This window comes from Pongo pygmaeus, chromosome 9 (genome assembly GCF_028885625.2).
Source record: "Pongo pygmaeus isolate AG05252 chromosome 9, NHGRI_mPonPyg2-v2.0_pri, whole genome shotgun sequence".
In the NCBI taxonomy this organism is placed as follows: Eukaryota; Metazoa; Chordata; class Mammalia; order Primates; family Hominidae; genus Pongo; species Pongo pygmaeus.
Window position 1 is genome coordinate 68,682,265 of NC_072382.2, and position 11,459 is coordinate 68,693,723.

Sequence of the window (11,459 nt, forward strand, 5' to 3'; positions counted from 1 at the left end):
TTTTTTTTGGTTGTTCTTTTTGAGATGGAGTCTTGTTCTGTCACCAGGCTGGAGTGCAGTGCTGTGATCTAGGCTCACTGCAACCTCTGCCTCCTGGGTTCAAGTGATCCTCCTGCCTCAGCCTCTAGAGTAGCTGGGTCTACAGGCGTGCACCACCACGCCCAGCTAATTTTTTGTATTTTTGGTAGAGATGGGGTTTCATCATGTTGGCCAGGATGGTCTCGATCTCTTGACTTCGTGATCTGCCCACCTCGGCCTCCCAAAGTGCTGGGATTACTGGCATGAGCCACCGCGCCTGGCCTACATGCTAATTTCGATTGTTCCCCACTGTGGGATAGCAAGTTACTATAAAGGAGAGTATCATCCACCCCCATTATACTTGTTAAGGATGCTCAACCCACAGATGAATATAAGAAAGAGCTAATTTTTACTCAACCAATGACATTAGCCACTAGAGGCTAGACCTGCCAACGGTAAGCTGTGTTACATATATTTGATCAAACTTCCTCCCCCTCTGTTTTGATGGTTATTGCTACAAATGTGACAGGAAAAAGTCAATCTTCTCATTCAAATTTTCCAAGGTCAGAGCTGTTTCTGATACTGTAATTCAGGTTAGTTACCTAAAAATATAGTGAGAACCATGTGATCTGTGTGCCCTATGGAGAATTGTTAACTACAGACATTTCCATATCCTCTTCAATTTTGACTAAAGAATGCCACAGTGAAACATACTACCTCTCCTGTATCATGGAACTGAATCAAGACAAGGGCTTCTTGAATGGATATTGTTAAGAACTCAGCACCTTTAGTCAAGATTATTGAAGCCAAACCACCTTTGTGTCTATCAAGTGTTGCTCTCAAAAGGCTGAAAAAAGTCTTGGACACATGGAATTCATCCTCTAAAACTCAGATCTTGTGGAGGCAAATATAAAACACAGCACAGAGTTGTCATATCAAGGTCTTCCCTAGGCCTTGAGAGTAATATTCCAGAGTGTCTTCAGAAACAGTGACAACACACCTCCTTGATTCTTACAGGTTATCCTAGGGTCTGTTTCTGTAAGACCCAAACTGCTACCACTGCTGTGGCTAGGCAAGCCTAATGTGCAGCTTGAGCAATTAACAGCCTAAGGTGTGGGTATTTTCTAAGCCATCCCTAAGTGAGAGGAAGGCTTATCAGCTGTGCAGGGTATTCTATGGTTGGGATCCTGGAGTTGATCATGATAGTCAATCAGCCTCAACAGGGAGAGGACAAAGAGAGAACTGTGAGTAGCCAGGAGGGAGAGGACTAGCTGACCAGCAAGATTCCAGCAGGGATAGTCCCCACATAAGGGGCAGTTTGGACCGTACAATGACACTAGCCTAACCTAAAACAGGTTTAGGTTAAACCTGTCCCTACCTCTCCCATCCCTCCCCTTGGTCACTGAGTAAGAAATTTACCTTGATAAGTTCCTCATGCACAGAGAGCTGGTTGCTGGCATACTCAAAGAAATCAAGATTTCTGCACCTTGGAGAACATTGCATTTTAGGGATGAGATTTTTCAGGGGATATGTAAGGTCCAAAAAAGAAACTTCATCACGAATTGTGGCAAACCCTAGATCAGCCAATTTTCCCCCTTGTTTTCTTTCTAAGGAAAAGGAACAGAGAAGACTTGTATCAGTCTTGGCAGAGAATTCTTCAGCACCCTGCTTTAATGGAATCTATTGTTTGTGTAGACTAAGCTGAGGTCATCGCCTTTACTGTAATTATGTGGCAAAAATGAGGGCTGCCATCTTCTTAGAAAGATCCTCATGTCCCTGCCACTTGATCCAGGCTTGACTTGTTGAAATCCTTCCTCTGAATTTTTAAACTTGGGAACAGAGCATGGTAGTGGTGGTGCCATAGTTCTGAGGTTGTCAGTGGCCATGTCCTGCTCCATGTGGAAAAAGCTGGTTTGCAGCAAGAGACAGCTATGAACCCAATGTGCACAGAAAAGCAAACAAAAGCCAAGAAAAAGACTAGAGGCATTCTCATCCCTGGTGCACGCTGTCTAAAGGCAGAGATATATTCCAGCCCTTCCTATTGGTTCCCTCTTGGCCTAGTTCAAACTGAGTTTCCGTTATTTGCAACCAAAAGTTCTGGTTAATACATTTGTCTCAAAAGGTGATCAACTGACTAAAATTTACTCCTTTGGAAACAGACTTGTAGGAAAGAATTCCTGCTATTTGGATATAGTTCTGAATTGCAAAGGAATTCTGCCACTATTGCTTGATTTGCTTAAATTGGCAATTTTTAAGACAGGGCTGTCAGTCCTAAGCCAACTATAGTTCAAACCAGGATTATCATCAGGGGCTAATTGAGATCTACTTTGTGGCACAGGGAGTGTCTGTGTGGGATGTACTAGGATAAAAAGGGCACTCAGTCTCCTTTGTGTGTGGAATAGATGGCTTTCTATCCACCACCTGTTTGCTTCCATTCTTATTTCTCATGTAGAGCAAAAAGGTTAAGACAGGGAATGAATACAAGATGCAACAGGCCCATGGGCATCAACTGGGGTTGGTGGAGGTGGGGAGCAGGATGTGGGATATGAAAAAGTAAGTTCAAACAAAACAAGAAATAAACAGGAGCTAAAGTCTAAAAGATATAATCAGAAAATGAATAAATGAAGGGTAAATAACAGAAATATATCTAACAACTGTTTAAGAAGTTATGTTGAAAGAATTACATGTCAGACACAGCTGTACAAATGCCAGGTCTGGGCGCTGGGAGGCTGAGAACTCTGGGTTCCCTGTTCCCCTCATTTGGCCCAGCTGAACTTCAAGTCAGGGGATCCCTGGGGACTTTCTTGTGGCGCTTCCATATTCATTTACAGAATTCCTATTGTATCCTCCTCCCCAAGGGACCACCTTCTCTGCAGAAAGAGGACAAACCAAGAATAATTAGGAGGCTGGGGCTGCACCTAACCATGTGTAATCTCAAGTAGGTCACCTCATCTCAGGCTTTCCATCCTTTCAATAGAAAAAATCATGCTTCACAGAGCAACAGAAAGGGTCAAGTTAGGTCAGTATACCTGAAAACATGTGGCACTAAAACTACAGAGTGCTCTTTATAGTAGGGTGCTCTAAAAATTCCTGTGTGATATAAACAGTTTTTGAATAATCATAGGAATATGGAAATGATTTTTCAATTATAATTTAACAAATGAATTTAGCTAACTTATAAATGAATTTAGCTTTGTTTAATCTAAAAGGCCAATGTTCAGTTAGAAGCATCAGTTAGAAGGCATCATTTAATGTCTTCTACAAAAAGTTTTAATTAATTCACTCTTTTTGTGTAAGAGAACAACAGGGGCAATATTTCTGATCAGGATGCCTAAGAAATATCTATAAAGATCTGTACAAACAACCCAAGGGAACAATAACCAAAATACTTTCAGGCTTGAAATGAAAAAACAAAACACAAAGCCTCTGTGACAGTGACAATGCAGAACACACCATTAGCTAATAGCCCTGGGATCATGTCTTTGGGCCACATTGCCAAAGATGAGTTCACTTCTCTACTATCCCTGAACAAGTGCTCACATTTTTGAGTCATATATTCATGGCCACATTTTTTTCTTTCGTACAAATGTTTTATTGTGTACTCTAAGTATTATGTGCTGCATACATGTTTATAATGAGTACACTGGGAATTTTTATAGCTAGTAATAACCAATCATAAACACTTGGGTTTTTATTTCTGTTCCAATCTAGAGATTAGTTCAAATTTAGGTTAAACATGAACTTTTCAGCCAAGTTAACCCCCAGCAGCCTCCTCAAAGACATCACCCTCTGACTGCAGTGGCTGTTCAGATCCATGACAATGCTCTCTCCTGGCCTAGCCCTTCCACTGTAGCTTGGCCAAGGGATAGCCATGTTAGTCTCTCCTTGGAGCTCTAGACAGGGTGAGTGCTTGATGCCATGGCTGGGGTCCTGCAGATTTGTGGGCAGCATGACTGCTTTATGGCCTGGCTGGCATTTGCAAGGAGAACACACCCTTCACATGTGCTCTGGTACACCTCAGGGATGCTGGGTGAGGGCAGTTCTGTAGCACTCCCCAACTGGCATGACCCAGGAGACTTCCTGCTGGCACTGTACTTCACTGAACTAGGGGAAGGAGTTGGTTCCAGAGTAGTCAAATGGGGCAAGGGCAAGATCACAACAGGGGTGTCATTGGTATACAAGTAAGGAGTGTGGGAAAACCTAAGACAGTCAGATCCCCAGTGTGACAGCTCTAGCCATCATGTTGGTTTTTGAAGCCAACAGTTGCTTCTCAGAGCTCTTGCCTTGGGATCCTCAAAATGCATCTGCCTTCCTTTTTTTGATATCAACAGTTGTCATCTTGGCCAGGTAAAGAGTTACATTTCCTTCAGTGCTTCTAATAAGCTATAAATTCCAGTGCCTTCAGGATCTTGGCTACAGTACATACACTGTCCCAACTGGTCAGAGCATGTTAAATTATATGATGGCTCTCTGCCTGTAAATATGCTGAGATTTTGAACACAGCACGTTGGGTAAGCCTTGTCCTGGATAAGCCTTAAAATGGTTCTTGGATAAACCTTAAAATGGTTCTTCCTTATTTAGCCATTTAGATGACATGTATTTTTAGCTGAATAAGAAAACAAGAAAATGTGTAGTGTTTCCAGGCTGCCTAGTCAAGAGGATCTTATCAAAATCCAGAAAACTAGTTACAAGTGAACCATAGCTGCCAGGCACAGGGTATCAGGGGAGATATCAAAGTTACTAAGGCTGTATCTTAAGCTCAGAAGCAGCACTCACATGCAACCCCTTTTAGAAACTTAAAAGACATAAACCTTAAAAGTAAGGGGACCAAAATAAATAAACAAAAATGATTGGATCACAAAAGCTACAGTCAATTCCTGTTACAGGACTCTGGTTACCCAACACCAAGGGAACCCAGTAGTATGAGTGTAGGCAGGTGCTTATAAAAAAGAAAGCTTCCCCTAGATTTTTTTATTAAGGAGTTTTAACACTTTTTGGCACTTATTATAAACCTGACTATTCCCAGGACCAGTTCTGCTTTTTCTTGGTGAAGAATGGTCAAGCCAATCTACCATCTTTGTCACAGTGTTAAAGAAATTTCTTCCAAATGCAATGTGAATAGAGTGCAATCAGATCCTCAGCTACCAGGAGTCCAACAAGAGAAAGCCTATCCTGACCTTCACCCTTATTCCCTCCTCCCCTCAATTATATATAAGGGGAGGTTAAGTATTGCTGATGGGGCTATCATCCAATGATCTAAATGTCCTCTTTTAAGGAAGAACAAAGCAGAGTTCATAAACAGCAAATAAATAGCTTCTTGGTTGACCAATGTTCACGTCATCACATGCCATGCATGTATTTATTAAATGACTTGAATAATCCTGAGCACCCACTAGGTGCCACTTTCTGTGCTAAACAATGATTTAGTCCCTGCCCTTAAAAAGCTCTGTAGTATTACAGGGAATAAGGACAGAAGGAAAAAAGAAATCAACCTTTGCAGCAGGATGTAATAAGTACTATCATAAAGAGTTGTATGCACATGAATGGCAGGGGCATAGAGGAGAGACAAAAACATTTCACCTTCAAAAGAGAGAAGAGGCTTTACAGTGGAGGCACCATTTGAATGATTGAGTCTGAAGGCTTTAAACGAATACCCCTAGGAGAATGTGAGAACAGAAGCTTTGGAAATAGCCTTCCCAATACAGACATGCTACCCATGAAGGTTTGACAATCACTACCCTTCAGATATTCTGGTCTTCCGGAACTAACACAGCAAACACAGGACACCCTGAAGATGAACTGGCCATCAGCTCTCCAACCAAGGGGCTGGGACGAAGCTCCTAACTGATCTTCCTGGGGAGCTAGTTTTGTAGAGAAACACATTTGATTTACCAAGATTTTTTTTTTCCCTAAAATTATAACCTTGGCTGAGCTTGGTCACTGCTAAATTCTCTTTATCTGGTAGCTGGACACACAAAAAGCTTATAGCACTGGGCTGCAGAAATAGCATTTGTATGTGTGCTGGTATCCTGTAATGAGAGGATGTGAAAGCCAGGAGGAGAGTAAAAAGAGAAGACTCTTTGAAGACTGTCCTTACCTTGCCAACTCCAATAGACGCACTGAGTCATTATTACTGAAAACACCTTCAGAGACAGTGCAGCAGGACTGGGTGCTAGAGTTAGGGTGGAGTGGGCGCTGTGACTGTCTTAGCTCCCCTGGAGGCTTTAGAGCCTGGTGTCTCTTCGGCATGAAAGATCGAAAGTTTGAGAACATAGGATTAGGCAAGGGCCAAAGTAAGGAGATGCTCCTTGGGTCACAAGAATGCCATTAATCCTACAAGATTTCCAAATGGAAATGAATACAAAGGAAAATGTATGGGGAAGACTGCTTGGGAACTAGAGGCAGCAAAAATAACATTACAGAAGGAATTTAAAAGATGACTATGGGAACAAAGCTAGTGCTCACTGGCTTCAGGAGTGACCAGGAGGGAGTAGAGATGAACGAGCAGGCTAACACCTCACCAAGAATCTTAATAGTGAAAGGAAGGTAAGTTATAAGGCAGCATGAAGAGACAAGCACAGGGTCAAAGATAGTTTTGATTTGTTTTTTCCCTGAGAATTGAGAAGCATTTTCCACCAAGGGCAAGGCACAGATAGGCAGGGAGGAGCTGAGAGAAGAAAAAATCAGAGCAACAAGAGGAGCTGGAACAGGATTGGGTCAAGGACAGGATACTGGGATAGCCTTGGCCGAGAGAAGGGACTCCTGGCCCATGAAACAGGATGCTGAAACACAGTTACATTTTGCGGTGAAAGGGAGGGAGGGTGAAGAGACTCATCTCAGTTTGGCTGTTTTTTTTTTTTTCTACAACATTGGTAGTGACATGAGTTGAAAGGGGAGTATAAGGTTGGAGACTAATGGAAAAGTGTGAAAGAGCTGCTATGGAGGATGGGACAGAGAAAAGCAGGGATGAGTCAGCCGCTCATCCCACAAAACCAACAATGGCTGTGCTGCTCTGCAGTGCCCACAAGTTGTTCAGCAAATGACCCTGGTGTGATGCCACTTTGTTAAATCCCACCGGGTAAAAGAGGCCTCTCTTCAAGGAGGTGGCAGGAGTTACAGGTGCTGGATGTCAGAGACGGCAGAATTCTAGCTTCTAAATTATACCAGGAAACATAATGTACGAGGCACCTTCAGTGTGTTGGCTAGAAATAGGAGGTATCATAGGAAATTGAGGAAGCTAGTGCCATTGGGTGACCATATCCACTGTTGCCTTTCCCATGGGATGGAAAACCTCTCTTTTCAGGATCAAGGTTGGGTACATGGCTCCCGAGTAACCAGAGGTTGTCAGTTCCGATGGATGTCATCCTCCCCATAACTCTAACACTTATAAAGTGCTTCCTAAGCACTTAACGTATATTGAATTGGCTGGGCACGGTGGCTCATGCCTGTAATCCCAGCACTTTGGGAGGCCGAGGAGGGCACATCATCTGAGATCAGGAGTTCGAGACCAGCCTGGCCAACATGGCAAAACCCCATCTCTACTAAAAATACAGAAATTAGCTGGGTGTGGTGGTGTATGCCTGTAATCCCAGCTACTCGGGAGGCTGAGGCAGAAGAATCGCTTGAACCTAGGAGAAGGAGGTTGCAGTGAGCCGAGATTGTGCCACTGCACTCCAGCCTGAGCGACAGAGCTAGACTCCATCTCAAAAAAAAAAGAAAATATATATATATAGAATTGTTTATCCATATATTATAGTCAAGGAAATTGAATTCTAGGAAGGTTAAATAAATTGCCCAAGTCTACACAGAGGTGAGATATGAGCCCAAGGAATCTAGATCCAGGATCCATGCCCTTAACTAGTAGGAACAGCCTTCACAGAAGCTGCTGCCTATTTCTGTAACTTTCACTGCAGCCCAACATGAATGCAAGGCAAGTCAGTGTCTGGAGCGAGGAGGCCTACGTGTCTGCCTTTGCAGCTCTTCTGGCCCAAGTGGCCAGGCTACTAGATCAACAATTTGAGCACCAGATGACACAGAATAAAGTCTCACATTAGCAGCTTGAGTTCATTCCACTTTTTACTGCAGAACCTAAGCCAATTGCTTGGGGGACCTGTAGTGATTCCATTTTCTTTGTGATCTTGAGTTGGAATTTGCTTAAGCACTGAGAGTGCTAGAAGCCAGGAAGCAGTGTGAAGATGCTGACAGTCTGGGATTTCTGTTCCTGGGAAAATCTTGCTGAAAGAGCAGTGGGTGGGTCCCACAGACCCTGCTCGGAGCTATTTTTAGAGGCGTGTTCATGGTTGTGTGGGCTGGATCCACTGGCCTCAATGTAGGACAGGTGTGAGCTGTTTGTGACCAAGTCCCTCTGGATACTTGTGGCAAGAGACTACCTTATCTGTAGGCTTTGTCTGTTAGGAGAATGAACTAGAGCATCAGCCCTGATCAGCCTTCACTCAGCAACCACAGTCAAGCTGGCCAGATCCAGCAGCCAATGAGGCCTCTGGTCACCTATCGTGGCCCAGGTTGCAGCTGCCTCTTCTAGGTCTTCAATATGCTTGGTTTGAGACCTTGATCTGGAGTGTGGGAAGGGGCATAGAGCTGAAGCACTGAATGGCCTGAGGGGCACTTTCAGGAGAGAACCTGGTTCCATCTGTTCCTCTTTCAACTTCTCCCTTCCTGATAATCACCAATAGCAGTTAATAGCAAACATGTTATTGAGTGTTTCCTATATGTATGATACTGCACTAATTGTACTATCTTACTGAGTCCTATAAAGCCTGTATGTGGTAGGTACTATTATCTCCCTTATTTTATATTTGAAGAAATCCAGACTTTTGAGATAGTTTACCTTGGATCACACAGCTGGTAAACGTGGCAATGCCAGGATTCTAATTCAGGCCTCACTCCAGACTCCATGTTCTTAACTATAACATTAATAGTATATACTATCCCATCCCACAAAGGCCCGGAGCAAGGTTTCTTTTCTGAGCAAATATTTCCCCTCCAGTTCCATGCCTCTCTGAACATAGGTATCTCCCCTTTGCCCTGAGACACCAATTACCACCTTGGACTGCTCAAAGGGCAAGGGCTCCTGCTCTGTGCACCAGGAACCTTTTCTTCCAGAATCTATGCCCTCTGTAAAGGAGAATGAAGACGACAGTGTTTCTACCTTCAAAAACATGAGTTCAGAGAAACCGGCTCTCCACACCATCTCAGCTGAAGCACAGGAGAAAGGGTGGGTGAGCCATGCAGACGGGAAGTGCTGCAGACCTGGGCTACAGGAGGTAGGGAGGGAGGGCCAGCAAAGGTTTCCTGGGAAAAGACAGCCTGGATGGAGTCAGATGAAGTGGATGAGAGTTAAAGAGGAGGTGGTCATCCTGTGGTAAAACCTCAGAAAAGGGAAGAAATACACTTGGGAGCTCATCAGGGTAGATATAAAAGATAAAACTAAACAGGTAAGTTGAGGTTGGGCTGCTAATGGTCTCAAAGGCCAAGCAAGCTGAAGGGCCTGATTTTTCTTCCAGATTAAGGGTGAGTCCAGGGGGACTCATCATCGGGGTCACAGGATGAAAGGGAATTTGTGTTTTTTTGGTTTTTTTTTAAGAAGATTTTAAAAATCTGGCAGTAGTGTTTAGGGTAGAGAATAGGGAAAATATTCTTATCACACTGCCTATGACATGTCTACACTTTGAGTTTTGCTTTTGTAAAATGCTCTTTAAAATTCTAAAAGTAGAAGAAAAATATCTGTTTTGCTATGAGTCATCCTAGGGGGTTCTAAAGTCTCCTTGCTTAAAGTTACTCTAAACAAACTTCCAACTGTCCACAGGAGCCAGAATACCCTGGGTCTTGGGACAAGAAGGGCCTCCTTACATTGCATCACATGCAAAATTAGTTCCTCCACATACATAACTTCTCCTGTAGTAGGCAGAGTTACAGTATCTGCCCCAGGGGCTGGGACAAGGCTCTGACAATCCTAGGCACATGTTGGCTGAAAGGATTTCTTGATTAAAAGCTTCATTTGGGATACAGGGAAAGAAGGACCAAGTGATGGACAGTGCATTTCTTACATATTTCCTTTCAGTATCTCCCCAGTGGGGCTTTAAAAAAAACTTAAGATGATGCAAACCTTTGCCAAAACGTCTGGTCATCTCAGCATGCTTTCTGGTGACTGTGATGCCCTAGGGGCTGGGCACGGACAGGATTTCTGCTGGGTTCTAAAGCAATAATTTTATATATATTTGGCAGAGAAAATGAATAAAGAGAACTAGACTGGGAGATAGAGAACAGGGTTCAAAACCAGGCTGCACCACTAATAGCTATGACACTAATACCATGAGGTTCTTAGCCCCTCTTGGGCTTTGTTAAATGAGGGGTTTGTATTATCCCATCCCTCCAAGCCCTCCAGCCCTATAATTGTGTTCAGTTGCCTCATTTTCCCAACTAGCTTACCATATACCACATCACAGCTAGAGTAATTTTCTTAAAATACAAATTGGACCCCCCCCAATGTATCCCATGTCACTTCCCTGCTACAAGTCCCCCAGCACACAAACCATGTTGCCCAAAAGCCTTACTGTGGCCTTCACTGTCCTGCGTGATCCCGGCCTCTGCCCGCCTCTGTCTGCCATCACTGTGCTCAGCCACATGGGCTCTCTCTCAATCTGGACAATTGGCAGACTCCATCTTGCTTTAGGACCTCTGTATACATCATCCCCTATGCCCCCTTTGCCTGGAATGTTCTTCACCCCATTCTTCACCTGACTCATTCTTACGCTCTTTCAGTTTTCAGCGAAGTATAATTTCCTCAAACTCCCTGACCGCCCCCACCCCCTTCTCCATCAAAACAGCAGTCCCGTGTCTTCTGTTCTTCCTCCAGGCACACTTATTGTTTGTAATCTGAGGTTTATTTCCTGGGACTGTTTCACCTACATCTCCAGTATTAGGTAGAAGATCCACAAGAGACTGGTTCTATTTTGCTAACTACCATACACCCAGTACCCAAACTCAGTACAGATTTGCTGAATGAGTGCTGCTGCACTCACACAAAAGCCAGCCAGCTCAGTGTCCGGGAGTCAGGGTCCAGGCATCTGCATGCCCCTTCCGAGCTGGACACTTCCTGGCTCTTCTGTCCTTCTGCAGTTACAATATCAAATCTCTAACCTGTCAGCTGCTTTTGCCCTTCCTGCCTCCGAAAAACATTCAGCCTAAAATCCCTTCGTGTGAAAATAAATTCATACCTATCTTAGCCAATTTAAAGGCAGCCACAAAAGAGGAAACAGCCTGAATTCTAGGAGTATGATGCTACTCCAGCCCCCAACATCCATTCATTCCTTGCTCATACCACACACTCAGGTTTATCCTCTAAAGAAAGGGCATGAACAACTTGCAACATAAACCCTCAGCTTCAGAGCATTCAAAGAGAACTCCCTGAAAGCTTTCCT

General features: G+C 43.8%; 1 protein-coding gene across 11 annotated transcripts in view; it reads right to left on the reverse strand.

Annotated features, from left to right (window-relative positions):
* Positions 1–11,459, reverse strand: part of PPFIBP2 (PPFIA binding protein 2) — a 143,858-nt gene that overhangs the window by 66,919 nt on the left and 65,480 nt on the right. The window contains exons 1-2 of one of the 11 annotated variants that reach the window (XM_063671177.1): positions 10,145–10,220; positions 1,438–1,625 (exon numbers count right to left, since the gene is read on the reverse strand). The exons of 9 other annotated variants lie outside the window; for them this stretch is intronic. In XM_063671177.1, coding sequence (XP_063527247.1) covers positions 1,438–1,625; positions 10,145–10,166 — 210 coding nt within the window. In that variant the 5' untranslated portion in view covers positions 10,167–10,220. Of the gene's footprint in view, positions 1–1,437; positions 1,626–10,144; positions 10,221–11,459 lie in introns of those variants that run through there. One more of the 11 variants, XM_063671179.1, reaches the window with a different exon arrangement.